Below are 16531 nucleotides of genomic sequence, written 5' to 3'. Positions count from 1 at the left end.
GAAACCTCTGGAATGTAACGTCACAAATCAGCTGGCACTGCCCTTCACCCAGCAACCCCAGCCAAGCCCAACCTGTCACCAAGCAACTCTGGTTTTGCCACTGTATTCACTTTACAATGGCTGCTGAAAAACAGAAGAATATTGTTGATGACTTACCATCCAGTTGGCTGTGCCGGAGGCTTTACTTCTGCTTTTCAAAGATGTATGGTTGTAGAATTGCACATCTGTTTTCAGCCATTTTCATGTGCTAGTATAAACATTAAGTTGAGTTGCGTGGATTTAAAGTGACAAGACGCTCTAAAATTGCTCATTCTGAAGGAGCTCAAAATTGGCAGAACTGAGCAGACCATCTAAAACCTACTTAGCACACAACTGGTTTACTGATTTGGATTGTGTTTTGTCAACCCACATAAGTCCGATAGAAATCAGAGACCATTGTGTGCCAAGCCACCGTTAGCCCACACGTAGGGTGAGCAAATGTGGCCTACCTACACATGTTGACTGAATAATGGTATGTCACATAATCATTCTTTTCTTCCACTTGGCTGAATTAGGATCACAGAAATAACAAGTTTAGGATGAAAGGAATCCTAGACATTCCCTTACTCAAGGGATCTTCTTTAGTTATTCACGAAAGATCCCCAGGCAATCCTGAGCCTGAAGGGATGTACAGTCCTTCCAGCAAGTATTGGACCTGCCCTGGGGTTTCCTCCAAGCTAGACATACCCAGGAAATCTCCAAAGGAAGATGCACAGGAAGTTTCCTGTTCAGACGGCCGATCCATCTGTCCCTCGCCATCAGATGGAAGGTGCTCATTTCTAACTTGCGATCATTTGTTGTTAGTAAAGACTGCGTCAGCTTAAAAGCCCATGTTGGGAACAATAAAAGCTGTGTATATTCCAGATCCAGGGGACTTTGCCAAGATTTAGGATAAATCCTACATTGTAGAGTAACCTCAAGCTCTGTATTTTAAGTGTCCCCTTTCCCTCTAACTTGAATTTATTAGAAGTAGTCTATGAAAACGGAGAAATTACTTTTAAAGTCCCGATTTGCCACTTCTTGTCAAACTGTGACTTTTACTCAAAGTAAAAGTCACATATTTATTTAATCACAATACATCATCAAAGAAAGATCAATAGACACCAGATGTAATGGAAAACAAAACATGCGAAACTAGATAATGCAATGCTTATCATTACAAAGAAGATTTTCTTAAAGGAAAAATCACTTTTATGGCTTTATGAGCTCAGAGAGGCCTTACTTCTCTAGATATACAACTGCTAAAATATGGCACAATTTCATTTTTTTTTACATTCTTTGTTTGTGAGACTTCAGTCTCTCAGCCATTTCAAAAAGGCATAATTTTGTGCTTTCTCCACTGATGACTGGCTTTCTGTGAGTCTCTCCATGCTATGTATAAATCTGACATTGTTCTAGGTTTGGCAATGAACAGATTGTTGTTTGCTCATGGACATTTCATTTAAAGTCTTGTCCTCTGACATACACCCAAATAGGCCAATGAGTAAATATAGAAGTAGTCAAGTTGTAAAACCATCCCAAGGACAATTAAAAGATGTTGGATTAATCACCAGAGATCAGGTGGCTGGTTAAACCAAAGAGTTACAGTATTTTGGCCCCATATTTTTAATTGTTGCAGAAAACACTACAAAAATATTTCCTTTTTCTATTGCAGAATCTTATGTTCCTACTTTTTGTTGATTCATTGGAAATACAAATGTAAAAAATGAATCTAATGGCTTTTAAAGAGAACGCAATAGGGAAAAATAAAGGAAATATTTTCCAGTGAATCAGGTACTGCTGTCTGCACTGGTCCTGTTATTCTGCTCTCTTTGGATCCTACGTTTCCCTCTCTGTTCTACTGGTGGATGTTCACAGCCACTCTCGTCACCATACTGGTAAGGATCAATGTAATCAGCTGGTCTTTCTGGTGCAAACAATGTGAGCGTGGGGTTGCCAAGCAACAGCAAAAAGAAAGAGGTAACACTGTGGCACAAACACGATCCCCTAGTTCGTACTGAGATGACACAGCTCAAGAAAATAGTCACAGATTTTTCTTTTTTAGTTAGATATATAACAGATATTATCAAATATAGAGAAAATGTATTTTCACTTATTAGGATGGTGTCCCATTGAATCGTATTATACCAAGCAGTGCGGTAATAATCAGCTCACACTGATTGGACTTGAACACTAGCACAGTGAAGCTTTCAAGTAATGTGAGTGAAATAAACCATACTCCAAACTCAGTCTTTCTCACATTTTAGACCCAATCAACAAAAAATACAAATGTAGACAGTTAAAACAAATTATGTCAATATTAACAAATATAAATGAATCAAGATTATACAATGGCGTTATATACAGAAAAAAGAATATTTCTACCCAAAACTCAGACATTTAGAAACTAATCTCAGAAATTGTCTAGAAAGACTTTGAGTTTCAGTCAAGAATTTATTAGAAAAAACTAAAAAAATAGATTAATCTCAGAAATGTTCTAGAAAATTGTTTTTTTTACAAGCCATGTTTCCCTTGTTATAAGTGAAATAATCTGCCAGTGAAACTATACCTTTCCTCAGTGCTGCAGAAATATTAACTTAAAAGAAGCTTCTAATTTGTACAGAAAAGATATTTATTATCTTATTCCAAGTGTACTGAGAAACTAAACCTAAATTTAGTGTTTTTGCAATGTTGACAAATTGTCTCTTGTTTTATCAACTTGATAAACTTTATTTTCTGATTAAAAACAAAAACCATTTTCTAGTTGACTTTAGTTGCATTTTCAGGGCAGCAGGTGAACTTACATTTTCAAATTAAACCTCTTTCGAATGTATTGAAATACATTAGTTCCCAGTCACAACTTATGTCATGTAAAGCTGGTGTGAGTTTGTTCAAAAATTCATTTTTAAAAACAATGTCAGAATACCATCGATCCTCCACGTAAAAAACCCCAACAAAACAACACCTCTTCCCTTGACACCTGAAGGCACCAAAAGAAACCTCAAACCAAGTTTAAAAGGAAGGGATAAATCCACTGCGAACAGCTTACAGAGTGAGAGGCAGCTCTGTAGGCAGGCTGTGTTTGATCCAACACATATTGACAGGTGTGTGTGGGTACAGTTGCAGCTAAGTGAAGTTAGTCGGCTGTGTGTGGTAGAACAGCGAGTCCTAAACACAGGCATTTTGCTGCCGGTGCCAGAAACACCCCTTTAAACACTTGCGCCACCTACCCAGATGAAAGACTTGGCTCCATGGCGGACCACTCTGCAGCTCCCCAAGAGGGCCTGTTGAAGACTATTGTTGCCATTTATGGGGAACTAAGTCAGCAGTCATACCAGAGTGTGTTGTCTTGCTTGTGATATATGTTGGATTTTGTATGTTTGTTTTTTTTTCCAAATAGGATCATTTTGATATTTATTTATGTGTCTGATTTTGCTCCTGCCTTAATTGTCGTTAACCAAAACACACACTCACACACACATTCCTGCACTAAGTCCTTCAAGAGTGGAAAACCACCTACTCAATGTCAACAGCCGCCTCTAAAAGCTCAAATGTCAATGGCCAAGCAAAAAGCTTTGTCTAAACTAGAGGCTTCTGAGTGGAAAGACTGATATCATCATAACAGAATGAGTCTGCACTGACAGGGTGTTTCACAGATTTAATAATGACTGAATATTAAACAGTGAGGAAGATCATAAACTGTGGGAGACGAAAAACGACTCCAGAAGCAAATAAGCATTTAAAGTTCAGTGCAGTGAAAAAGTCTGACCATAAAATATTTCTGCTGTTGTTGCTTTTTTGTGACATTTTAAATCTCCTTCATCATCAGATAAATGTTTTTTTTTTCAGACCAAAAGTTTCCCATTTACTAACAAAAAGTAGTTTTTAAATGATTGTTTAATTTATTAATGGAAAAAAAAAAACTATTCGAAACAACCTGTATGTATGTGAGAAAGTAATTGCCCCTGAAACAACTGTCACCAAGTGTTTGTGATGATTCACAATGAGTGTTTGGATCACTATGGAGCAACCTTTCTTTTCTTTATACATTTACTTTAAAGCAGTCACACAGGATAGTGTTTGATAATAAACAGCGGATTGAAAGATATATGACACCATCTCAATTGGATTTAAGTCTCAACTTTGACTAGACCTTTTCAAAATCCTTGAATATAGCTCTTTATGTCTGAAATGCTATCAGTTTTATTACAGATGTAACAAGATGCTCACGTATGTGATGAACCTTTTTAAAAGATATTAACTAATGATATTGACTAAGCTATTATATCTTTGTAATTGCAGTTGATGAAAAATTTAAGAAAAATTGATCTGTAAAGAGCAAAGAACATTTTACAGCACTGAAATGAAAGAAATGAAGAATAACAAGTTTAAAACATGAATGAGAACACTGATGGGTGTAAAATAAAGACAGAGAATCAAATCCTGAATGATAAAGAGTGAATAATTATTTTTTCCTCTCCGGTGAGCGTCACAGCTTTAGTGTAAATTTTTGATTTGCCAAATTTTTCAGGGACGGCTGCATGTATCTGGCCAACAGCCAAAAGCATGAAAAGCCAAAGAGGCAAAAGCAATAAACCTTATGCTGTGATGAGATTTACAACAATCCAACTTGAACATGTGTATCGAGAAATAAAAAGCTTTTGTCTGATGAAATGTAATTTGATTTCGCAGCGTGCAGCCGGTGAGTGTTGGACTTTAGCGGCGCAGGCTGCTGGAAGCTGCCAAGACAACGAACAGGCTCTCTCCCCGAAGAAACCCACACAGGTGGGGAAGATAAAACAAGGACGTGAATTATAAACACTAAAGGAGACATGTGAGCTTAGCCTACAATCACTTTGCAAATAAAGGATTCAGCTGGAGTTCAGAAACCAAATTTGAAACTCATTATTTTGAAACTGTTTTTCAGTCCTGATTATTTAAGCCATTATTAGTGCAGCTTTAAGAAAGTGACGTTATATTCAGAAGAAGAAAAATACATGAACCTTTAACGTTAGATGAGTCATTAGCATGGTGGAGAGTGTTCATTACACCTTTTCTATAATTACGTCTTCAATGTAATTATAGAAAAATTACAGAAAAATCACATCTGCAAGTTGCACTGTGTGGGTTATAATAATAAAATGCCCACATGGAAAATAAAAAAATGAAAAGGCAGATAGTGTTCCTCAGCATGCTGAGTGGGGCCTCAGTGAAGCAGAAATATTGATCTACGTGATGTAAATTGTGAGTTTTTACTTCAATAAATTTTGTTTATCAGGATTTGTTGGTAGTGCACTGATGCTTATTATGCAAATGTAATATTTGTAGAGGATATTAGGTTAAGAAAAATGGTTCTCCAAAGGATAACTCAGCAGCTAATGTGGCAGAATTATGTGTACTTCTTTTTGTTTAGCTTTTTGAATTAATTTTCTGATTTATAAGGAGGTCATGGGCGGTTTACAGACAAACAGGACTTCAGTTGTTGATGCTGATCTATCATCTGTGTGATATATCTGTCCGTCCGTCAGTCCATCCATCTATCCATCCATCCATCCATCCATCCATCTATGCCTATAGTTCTAGCTAGATAGAAATCAGCTAGCTAGCTAGAACGATAGAAAGTTTTGTGGAGATTAGGATTAGGATAATTTTTATTACAATACAGAGCTATTCTGAAGAAGAGTTAGCAAGATTTAAGCTAGCTAGCTTCTCGTTTAAGCTAGCTAGACATAAGCCATTTACCTTAAATCTAGCTAGCTATCTCAGAATAAGCCCTGTATTATGTTGAAAAGTTATTCTAATCGCCACTGATAAGTCAAATATTTTATTACATTAACCCTAAAAAACTTTGGAGTCACTTAAACTCCTGGCATCCCCGTCGTTTATATTTTTGTTAATTGCACTTTACTGGTGGCTGTTGACTTCTGTCATTGGCTCACAATGTGAGTCAAAGCTAAAATATTGAAACTGTGTTTTGTCTCATAGCATTCTCCCGAGCGAGGTATTTTGGATAGTTTCTGCCTTAAGAAGAGCCCAGGGCAAGCTCAAAATACTCTGGAGAAAATGTGTCATTTGGTTGGCATGGAAACGCTTCAGTTTCCCTGAGGAGGACAAGCTTCAGGGGGTCACAACGGAGAGCGATTCTTGTCCATCTGTTTAGACGCCTCCAACGTTTGGACCCTGATAAACTGCACCGACAGCAAAAAGGGTGTTTTTCTATCAAACGTTCTATCTCAAAGTGCTCATTAATTTAAATTGAATTAGTCAGAACATTTTAATACAACCTAAAACAACATAAATGTTTGATGTTTCTCTTCTTTAAGGTGTAATCTTGTTTATTTAAGAAATTTTAATCACCAGTACAGCAGTAAAACAAGCTGAAGTAGCTGAAGTTTGTTGTGTACATGTGTGTTTGATCAGTGATTTGTGCTGCTAAGCAGAGAGAAGAAAATCCGTGTTAGTAGGTTACACTCTCAGCAAATGCCAGCCACAAGAGACCTGTCTGAAGTGCTCGTGTGCATCCATGGGCTTTACGCCGCCGTGCTCCAGTTTGTTGTGTAAGCCTCTGTTCAACTCAGAGTGTGCAGAAATGTTTGACACTTGTGCTTGGCATAGACATCTTCTGTGTGCAATTGGCTGTTTTATGTCAGAAGAAGCGTGAGAATCAGGTCAGTCTCCTGGGGAGAAGAGGAGCAGTGGGATGATGGACAGATAAATGAGGGAGAAGTGAAACAAGAATAAGAAAACGGTGAAGAAATGCTGATGCAGGTGGGCAGTGGTGTTGGTGCCATAGATAATTAGAGGGCGGATACAAACAATACAGACTTTATTATATGTGGTTGCAGGTGACATGTATGCTTTGTCGAAGTTTGGATGACCAACAATCAGCTTTTATAAGATAGAGATAACATAACAAAAATTGTAAATAGTTCAAAGGTTATGAAAATATCTACAATAAGTTTGGTTTTTGTGCACATTATCAAATGATTCACTTGTTGTTAGCAGTTCATTACACATCCACTCATTTCCAGCTTTCTGAACTACAAGGGTGAGACTGATAAAGTCTCTTCCCACTCTCTGCTCTCTGCTACGTTGAACACTATATGTGGCCTTGAGAAGTAATGAGAAGTCATGCATCAATGCAAAGCATGCTATACATTGATATGATGTATCGTATCCTCCCAGTAGTGCAGCACAAATTGACGTTTGAAACACTTAAACTGGCCAAAAATGTATATTAGCACATCCAAATCATTTGAAAGTCATTATATAAGGTTATCAAAGACAAAATTTTACTCTAAAGCTGCATAGTGATGATTATGTGAGTTTCCCAAAGCCATAGATGAAGCTAACTTTTGTCGCTATTTGATTTACAAATATTTCATCAATGTAAACTTACTTCCTTAATCCTGTAATAACATTAAGTCACAGTATTTTGTTGAATAAAGTCTATTTAAACATTGAGAACAAGAAAAGAAGTTGGAAATATGAAATGTTATGTGTGGGTATGAGTGTCCTGCTGAGGCAGCGAGATGTGTGTGTGGGCTGCAAAATGAGCTGCTCAACATGCAAATATGTGCAGCATGTATCTTTTCCACGTTGTTTACTACAAAGATCACAACGTTAATACAATTCTTATTCTTCTGATTATTTAACTGGCCAGGAGCTTGATGAGTTACCGGTGGATTTCACTGTGTTTTCTGACCCGATTCATATTGTACGTTATATTGTAATAACATGTACCTACATCTAGCGCCTCATAAAGTCATTTCATATGGATTCTTGAGAATAAAAATGTTACTTTGGTTGTGATGTGGAGATACAAGTTTAATCAGCAACCCTTAAAAGGCTGTGCATCATTGTGCCAGCAGGTGTCACCCGAAGGCGCAGTGGAAAAAGGTTTGAGTGAAAATGGTTCAGAACACCTTCAAATGACTTGTTAGGTCATAATTTGCCAAAATTTACCATAGAAAGTACACCTGGTTTTGGGCTTGGGTGTTTAACTATGTCTCTTCTCTAACTGGAGCTATTTAGAAAGCTTGTCTTTCTTATTTCATAAAAAAATAGCCATTGCCCATGGTTTCTGTGTTTTTTTCAATGTCTCCTTCATGAAATCTAAATCCCTAGCCAGTCACTGTCAGTGGTACCAATGCCACTTCTGCTGGAGAACTTCCTGTTAAAATAGAGTTCTTTCTCTCTACTATCACCGGATGCTTACTCAGGATAAAGTATTGCTGCAAATTTAATGATTCAATAGCTTATGCAGCCCTTGACTGCATGCAATTAGATCTGAATCAGTGCATGACTGGACTGTATGATGAAAATGATATATAGTATAATTGTATATGAAATTAATCTGCTGCCTTGAGATGGTATTTGTTGTGAATTGGTGGTAAGAAGATTAAATTCAATTAAATTGATAAACAACTGCTATGGTGTGCTGTATATCATTACTGAACATTCAAAAATATATAATAAACTATTTCAAAGGTAGAAAACTTGTAGGTTTTTCTAGTCTTTGATGTCTTGGAGTCTGGAGACTATTTGCATATTCATTATGAAAATTATTAGTCATTCTAGGGTTGCATGAAATTAACATCTTAAGCATAAACAAACAACAAGAAAAGCACATACAGAGCGATTACTTGTTATTTAGCCTTTATTAAATAATAATAACATTAAAAAAAGAAATTCTTCTGTACAAAGTCTACAAACAACAGTTTGAGTTTTCTGGCCAGTGCCGTCGGTGTGTCATAATGTACTGTGTTTGTGTCAGTCAGTTGTGCATAAGTCAATATGTGTGCCTGTGTGTAGCCTTCAAAGACAGAAGAGGTAATACTATCTGGGTGTTCAGAGGGAAATGAAGCAAAGCCAAGCGGGAGACAGAACAGGTTAACCTTGCACATGTGCTCACTGCTCACTCATTGATGTTTTGGTTGCATTGTGTGTAAGAGAAGAGTCGGAGTGAGACATCAGTAGGGAAAGAGAAAGAGTCAGAGATCAAAAAAGATAGAAAGCTCCAAGGCACTTGGAAAACAGTCCAAATAATAATAATAATAGAAAATAATGGAGAGAAATTTCTTCATCTCTTTCTTTTGTTCCCTTATTCTCTCTCTCTCTCTCTCTTTTTGGCAATCATTTAACAAAGATGATGCGTTTACTCTCTGTGTGCATTTTATGGCTACATTAACGCATGCCTATGACAGTCGAGAGACGAAAGAGGAAATCGAAGACAGAGAACAAATGGGCTCCAGGCAAAGATGCAACTCGTTTCTCTCCTTTACTTCCACTTTTCTGACAAGTGTGACCCAAATCCTATCGGATTCACAGGGAACAGAGACTCAGAAGGACTTGACAAAATCTGATCATCCAGCAGAGTGAAACGTGAACATAGAGAGTGAAAAACAGGGAGAGGTCTGTGTCTGATTCTGAAGATGACGTTGTCACTCCTCACCACCACCAGCCTAGTATTTCTTCAGAGGACCAAGTTTTAATAAATAGAATGTGAATAGCATGCCCTGTTTTCTGGTAATATATTTTTTTAACTTTCATGGATTCTCATTTTCTGTTGCTTTAGAAATCCCTAAAAAATGTCCATTCAGTGCTTTAAATACAATAAGAGAAAAAAATAGTATTCACATCTCTTAAGTTCAATAGTTCAATGTATTTTGTGGATCTGAAGGGTTTTCCAACAGGGTGTTTCTTATTTTTAGTCATCTGGTCATAAATACTTTTACTTCTAATCAGCAGATCAGCGCTAACAGCAGAGCTAATCTTTTGTTTAGCCCCTTAGTGTTTTTGCTAACTTTGAAAATGTTAAGCGCACTTAGTTTCCTATTAATTATTTTTCCAGATAAATTCTAAAGTGCTAATGTACTTGGCGGTTTCTTTAACTTTGAGTTTAACATCTGTGTTGAAGTTTTGGGTGTCGACTGTTGAAAACTCTCCATGTAGTTAGACATTTATATGTTCATGCTCTTATTTTGAAGTGTTTTAAGACTGTTTATGCGTACAGTTCAAGGAATTTCCTCGCCTCACGTTTCCCACCCATCTTCTGTTGCGCTGAAGCAAATGATGATTATTCTGTACCCGGAACGCATCGCTGTAGAACTGGCAAACAATTTAAAATCTACTGACTGAAGCCAGAAATGGACAATTAGGCTAAATCAGCACAAAATTAGCAATACTCAACAACTATAAGACTGAAATAAACTGTCTTTGAAAGAATCACTTCCTGAAACGCAACCATACATGTGGGTGTGAAATAACAAATGTGACCCTGCTTAGGGCGATATACTGCATGTTGCAACACATGTTGGGTATAAACATAAGTTTAACTAGTGCTTTAGCATTAGCTTCTGCTAATGTTGGTATAGCATGTTAGCAGAACCAATGCTTATGATTAGCGCTTTATGAAAATCAGTCAACACCAACCTTGGAAACTCAGACTAGCTGCACAGCATTCTTCGCTATCCTTCATGATTTGCACAAACCTTTTAAAATATTATAAATGACACATTACAGGACAAATGTGATTACTTTTCACTGTAAATATTTTGTTGATATTTTATACTATGTGAAGCATTAAAGGCACCTCATCTGAATTTTCTGTCACCAGCTCAACAACACAAGGCCACAAGAAAAACTGTAACATTTTCATTTAGCTCTGATTTTTTATGTGCTCTTCTTAATAAAATTGGAAAATGAGTCTGAAAACTTACTATGCCTATGTGTTTAAGTCTAATTTTTCCTACTGATTAAAGTCTGGACCTATTTTGATTTTTTTTCTGACAAGTAAACATAACCATTGCCTTAAGTTACTTTCTTTCTGACCTCCTCTGTGTCTTTTGTTGAGCTTTTATTTGTCAGGTATCAGAACTGAAATAAATTGTAAGATGTGAAACATGGGAACCAAAATATTAGACATAGAAATTTAAACAGATAAGTTTAGGATTTAGTTTATGATAAATACATGATTTGTGTGTTTTGAGTGGGATTGTGTAGAGTAAAAGTGGAGTTTTATTTGCATTAGAAAGCAGTCAACGTAATCTCAGTTTGGAGAATCAGAGATGAAGGAGAGCTAAGCTAGCTAAAGTTCCACTTTAAAAGGAAATTGTCCATATATGAAACAACTAAAGCCAAAAAACTATCAAGCACTTTTTCAACAGTTTGAACAGTTTTACTTTTTAAAAATGTTCTCAATCACGACATGTTCAATAATGGCTAATGGGCACACAATATTACGATTGCATTGAAAATATTACAACTGCCCAGATACACAAACAAAATCCACTTCCATTGTCAAACCATGGTAAATCTATATATTCTTCTTTGTACCTTTGCATTTTTATGAATTATTTGAAAAAGCTCAAATCTAATGTGATTTGCGTATTATTCAGTGAAAAGATTTTATAAGGAAATTTGATGTTTTCTTATAAAATCTAGCCAATTATGACTAGATTTTAGTCATAAAATCTATGACTAAAATCATAGTCATAGATTATATATCATATGTTATATCATATGTTATTATATAACATATGATATATGTTATATCATAACAGATATGAATAACATATCTGTTATTCATAAAATAACAGATATGAGCAGGGGTGACAATATTTTTGTAGTTATGTTGCCACATTTCCTTACAATAGACTAAGATTAGATTACAGAAATACGCTTTCAAACAACTAGTGGTAGAAATTGATGGATAGCTGGTAAAAAATGTGTACTTGTATCATGTTGTACCCCAAAATAGTCACTTACAAAACGACTAATACTTCAAGAATAGAACATAGAAAATAAAAATAGAGTCAAATAACAAACAAAGTGAATTTTAGCTGAGGGGTTTAGTTCTCATTTGGAATTATTACAGTATTTTTTGATTTAGGGAAAACTCTCAAATATGTTTTAGTAATAATTTCAAGTTATTTAGGTTCAACATGTAGACATTGGGAAACTGCAATAAAAACAAGATGTTCCTGGAAAAAGAAAAATGTGATTTCTTTTTGGTTCTCCAAACTGAGGTTCCTGCTGCAGGTAAGATACTCGCAGCTCAGACCTACTCTGCAAAACGTCAAACAAACCAAACTCCACCTTTAAAGTTGAGGTGTGGGCCTGAGGATTACGTAAAGTCCTGAAAACAGAGGAGCGTAGATATTTGCATGTGTGTGTAGATGTGAGTGTGTGTCTCATTTGAAGCATCAGTCTCTCCAGCAGCACTGGCCCTCCGTAATGGCTGTCCTCCAATACAGCGTATACTGTAATTTGCTTAAGGCTCCATTGTGTGTCTAAAGAAGTCAACGGTATGATTCCCAATCCTTATCTTCAGTCATCTTTCTGCATTTTTGCCCCCAAACAGGCTTCTTAGAATTGAGAGCGATGCTACAACATCATGTCGTTTCATCACTCCCAGTCCGCCCAGCCACATTTAACACTTGTTCAGACCCACTGAGCACATACACAGCTCTTTGGCAATCCATAGGTTGCAATAAAATAATTACTGACATTTTGTTTACACAGTGTCTGTCCATCATTTGGGCATCATACAGTCTGAAAAGCAAAAAAATATAGATATATATATACCAAAAAACCAAAAACTCTAGAATACTGAATCTAAAGCACAACTCCATAACAGCATGTTAGATTTGTTTGTTTTTTTTTGATAAAACTCTGATTTTCTGTCTTGAGTATAACTTTTCCCTACTCTTAGACTGATAATCTGTAATGGGAAAAGTAAAATAGAAAAAGGACTAAAGTAACAGCTAAGACCATGGAGTTCAACAAAACTCTAAAAGAAAGGTCTAAAAATGGCATAAAAAGCTCTACAGGGCTGCTATGAACTGAAGCTCGCTTTTTCTTCACCTTTTTTTTTCATCCAAGTGGACACAAGTCTAAAACAGAACAAAAACAGTCACCATTACTTCTCTATGCCACTGGTTTCACAAAGCGCAGACCGAAGGCGGACAAAGGAGCTAGCGGGCGCCGCATGGCAGGCTTATTGACGTTTAAAACTCACAGAACTCATACCAGAAACTTTCAGAAACAAAACGAAAGGGAAAGAAAATATTTGTCTCCTTTTCCTTTTTCACTGGAAAAAAAAAGGTCTAGATTTTTTTTTACGTCGTTTCCTTTTTAAGCTATTTAGAATGGTAGGCATTCACTTGATATGTGTTGATTTGAGTCAAAAGTACCCAGATTAAAACGGACCACTGGAGAAGTCTTCACAAGCAATCGGATGCAAACACTTAGATTTTTTCAACCCATCTTCTTTTGGAAGATGAGGAAAAACATCTAAAGTTCTGCAAAGTACCGTTCAGAAATTCGTAACTAGAACACCCCGGACTGTGCTGCCATTAGACGTCTAAATGTCCAGATTGTCACGGGTGCTGAAGTCCACTTCATTCCAGTGGTTGGTGGGATGTACTGTATCTTATGGTACTTCAGTCATTTATATTCTTTTATTTCATTCCTTCATTCAATCATTCATTCACAGGCTTTTAGAATCGAGCAGGTTTCTCCTGCAGGCAGAGGAGAAAAGGGACTCAGTTGCTTAAGGGGAATCAGGGATCAGACGTTCCTTCGCTCTAGACCCCCCACCGCCAGCACATAGAGAGTTCAGTGCTACCCCCGTTTGACATCAGAGCTAAGGAGTAGCAAGATTTCAGGCAGGGACGAGGGTTGAAATTTCAGATAGGGCTTCTTTTTCATGTCTCTGTCCAAATAAGAAGGAAGGAAAATCTTCAGGGGATGTCCGTCATTCCTCATGCCTCTGAGCAGCACCTCTGCTGGTTTATCTTCACTTTGTGCTTGATCCCGTCGTACAGCTCAAAGTTGTAGTTCTCCAGCGTCGTGGAGGAGCGCGAGGAGAGCCCGCTGTACGAGCACGTGCAGTACAGGAGCAGGCCGGCGCAAACAGCTCCCAGCAGGACGCCCAGCGAGCTCATCACGATGATGGTGAGGAGGATGGGGTCCAGCGTGTACAGCCAGGCGTTGTCCTTGTCTTTCTCCGACACCAGCGTCACTGAGGATGGGTCCATGTCGGAGGACGGGGTGGAGAAGGACGACGGCCAGCCAGTGAAGTCAAAATCTGGAGACAACACAAGAAATTTAGGAAAAAATACTTTTACACGTGCGATAAAAACCTACAGGCTAAAGTTTCTGTCCATCTTGGAAGTTTTGCAACACATTTTCAATTTTGGTCTGGGCTTTCACTGGGTCGTTCTAATGCATGGATGTGGTCTGATCTAAAGCAGGGTTGACAAATCCTTGTCCTTAGAGGCGACCTGTTATGTTTCCTGGAACAGGTTAAGATAGGTCAACATGTTCATTACATTTTTTCCACAAAGTTTTTCTTGGTAATGAGATTTTAGTCAGGTCGGTTCTGCCGTTTTGAGGTCCTTTCAGAATGAGCTGTTTAAGGCGTATTGTCACTTTAAATCCAAATAAGCAGCCACGCCCTCCAACTCAACATTTACACTTGCACGTGAAAATGACTGCAAATAGATGCACAATTATACATCTTTGAAAAGCAGAAGTGGAGCCTCATGCACAATCAACAATAATGCAGGAAGTGGTTTCTGGATGTTAAGTCAACAACAAAACAGTTGTCTTTCCAGCAGCCACTGCATATAAGTGAAACCAACTGACCCAATGCTGAAGCTCAGCTTGGGTTGCCAGGTAACGGGGTGGGCTTGACTGGGGTTGCTAGGTGATAGGCGGTGCTTGCTAATTTGTGACATTACATTCCGAATTCCAAAGGCCTCTGCAGAACTTAATGACATACTGAGAGGATAATTCAGTGATCGCCTTTGCTATGTTGGAACGGAGACACTTGATGTAGGAGTTGGACACCTCTGATCTTTTAAGTCAATAAGCTGCTTCTCTCCCCTAACTTACAAAATAAAATGTCTTGAACCGCAAAAAGATTACATGTATCAATATGCACTACATGATCTGTTGTAATTGAAAAGCTAATGAAATTAAACTAAAACATGTATTCATATTTAGAAGAAATTAATCATCAAATTTTTACCCAGGGCAAAAACTTGTAAATGGTAGCCTACATAAAAACATAAATCAAAACCTCAACATTACTTTTACAAGTCTTGTACAATTGCTGCCATTCTGTTGTAGATTTTCTACACATGTATTGCATAAAAACATGAAGAACTGTTAAACCCACCTTTTTAATTGTCTTTATGGTTAAAAACTTTTATTACAAAAATACTATATTTTGCATTTTGCATCTGCAAAATGTAGAGTGCAGACGTGTTGAGGCTTTTCAATGTCTAAACTTCTTTTATTGGTTCAGAATGATGCCTGTTTATCTATGTGGTAAAACAGTGATGCAAATGTCTCTTTTTTAGCATTTTATGAGAAGCCCACACAGAAAAACGCTCCAGACAGACAGTAAACAAGCATTTTAGAAGACAAACTGCAAGTATTCTCTTGTAAATGTCTAGGGGCTGGAAAAAGCAAAAAAAATAAAATAAATAAAATAAAATAAAATTCTCTAGACTGTGATTGCTACAGTCATGTTTTTCTGTGTGTACAGGAGTGATCTGTCTGTCGTGCTTTATGGGTCATTGAAACATGAAAAACAAAGACAAAAAAAAGACACTACATGCAAAAAAAAAAATCGTTTGAATGCTCGCTAACATTCTTCTTCCTTCTGTGCAAACTCTGTCAGACTGCTGCCACAGGCTTATTTCTTGTGGAACTTCATGTATAAAGAAGAGCTACAGGCATGCCTCTGCTAACAGTATTTCCATTAAAGTGTGTGGGTGAGACAGACAGTGTAGCCTCTGGCTGCCGGAGGAGAGGACCTTACCTTCATTGATGTGCTGCTTGTGATTGAAAACAGGATCGTTTCCGGAATCTTTAGGCTTCTGATCTGTTGGAGAGACAGAAAGAAAAGCTGCATTAATCTCCCCTGTCCACTCACTTACTCCAGAGTTTAGATCATGTTGTGATAACATCAGTCCATCACCGACGCTGTCAGCACACAGCAGCTGCATTTGTAGATGGAAATCGCTCGGTACAATCGCCTTGATCTCGTTTAAAGTTTTCTAAAGAGATCAAACAACAAATCTCACACAGAAACCTTTTGTAGTGTCTGTGTTCAGTCTGTCGAGGGAAGAATATAACGCTGTACTCTTCAGCCAGGCTCCCCACCAGTTCCATAGGGTGATAAGGATCAGTGTTTTTTTTTATTTTATTATTATTATTATTATTATTATTTGCTTATAAATGAAAAGAAAAGTTGGGAGATTGAAAGAGAGTGTGAAGATAGGGAGGAGAAAGACAGATAAAGACACACAAAAGCTTTTATTTTGATAAAAAAATATTACTTTTATTACTTTCACATTCACCACAACCATTTTTCTTTTACATACCAAGCCAGAGAAATTCAACAAGCTAAAATACCATGTTAAAACTGCTGAGTGCAAGACTTTGAAGGCTTTGTTATAGGCTCAGTTCTTGTTCTGGTCGATTTGAGAATAAAAAT

General features: G+C 37.2%; 1 protein-coding gene across 1 annotated transcript in view; it reads right to left on the bottom strand.

Moving 5' to 3' along the window:
• Window positions 1-12594: 12594 nt before the first annotated feature.
• Window positions 12595-16531, bottom strand: part of LOC103145333 (neuropilin-2-like) — a 112886-nt gene continuing 108949 nt past the window's right edge. Inside the window, exons 17-18 of the mRNA XM_007562716.2 lie at window positions 15854-15916; window positions 12595-14110 (exon numbers count right to left, since the gene is read on the bottom strand). Coding sequence (XP_007562778.1) covers window positions 13785-14110; window positions 15854-15916 — 389 coding nt within the window. The 3' untranslated portion in view covers window positions 12595-13784. The remainder of the gene's footprint in view (window positions 14111-15853; window positions 15917-16531) is intronic.

The sequence above is a fragment of the Poecilia formosa genome, unplaced genomic scaffold, assembly GCF_000485575.1.
Source record: "Poecilia formosa unplaced genomic scaffold, Poecilia_formosa-5.1.2 Scaffold140, whole genome shotgun sequence".
Lineage (NCBI taxonomy): Eukaryota > Metazoa > Chordata > Actinopteri > Cyprinodontiformes > Poeciliidae > Poecilia > Poecilia formosa.
The sequence above is the reverse complement of the archived record's forward strand: the minus strand, read 5'-3'. Positions and strand labels throughout refer to the sequence as shown.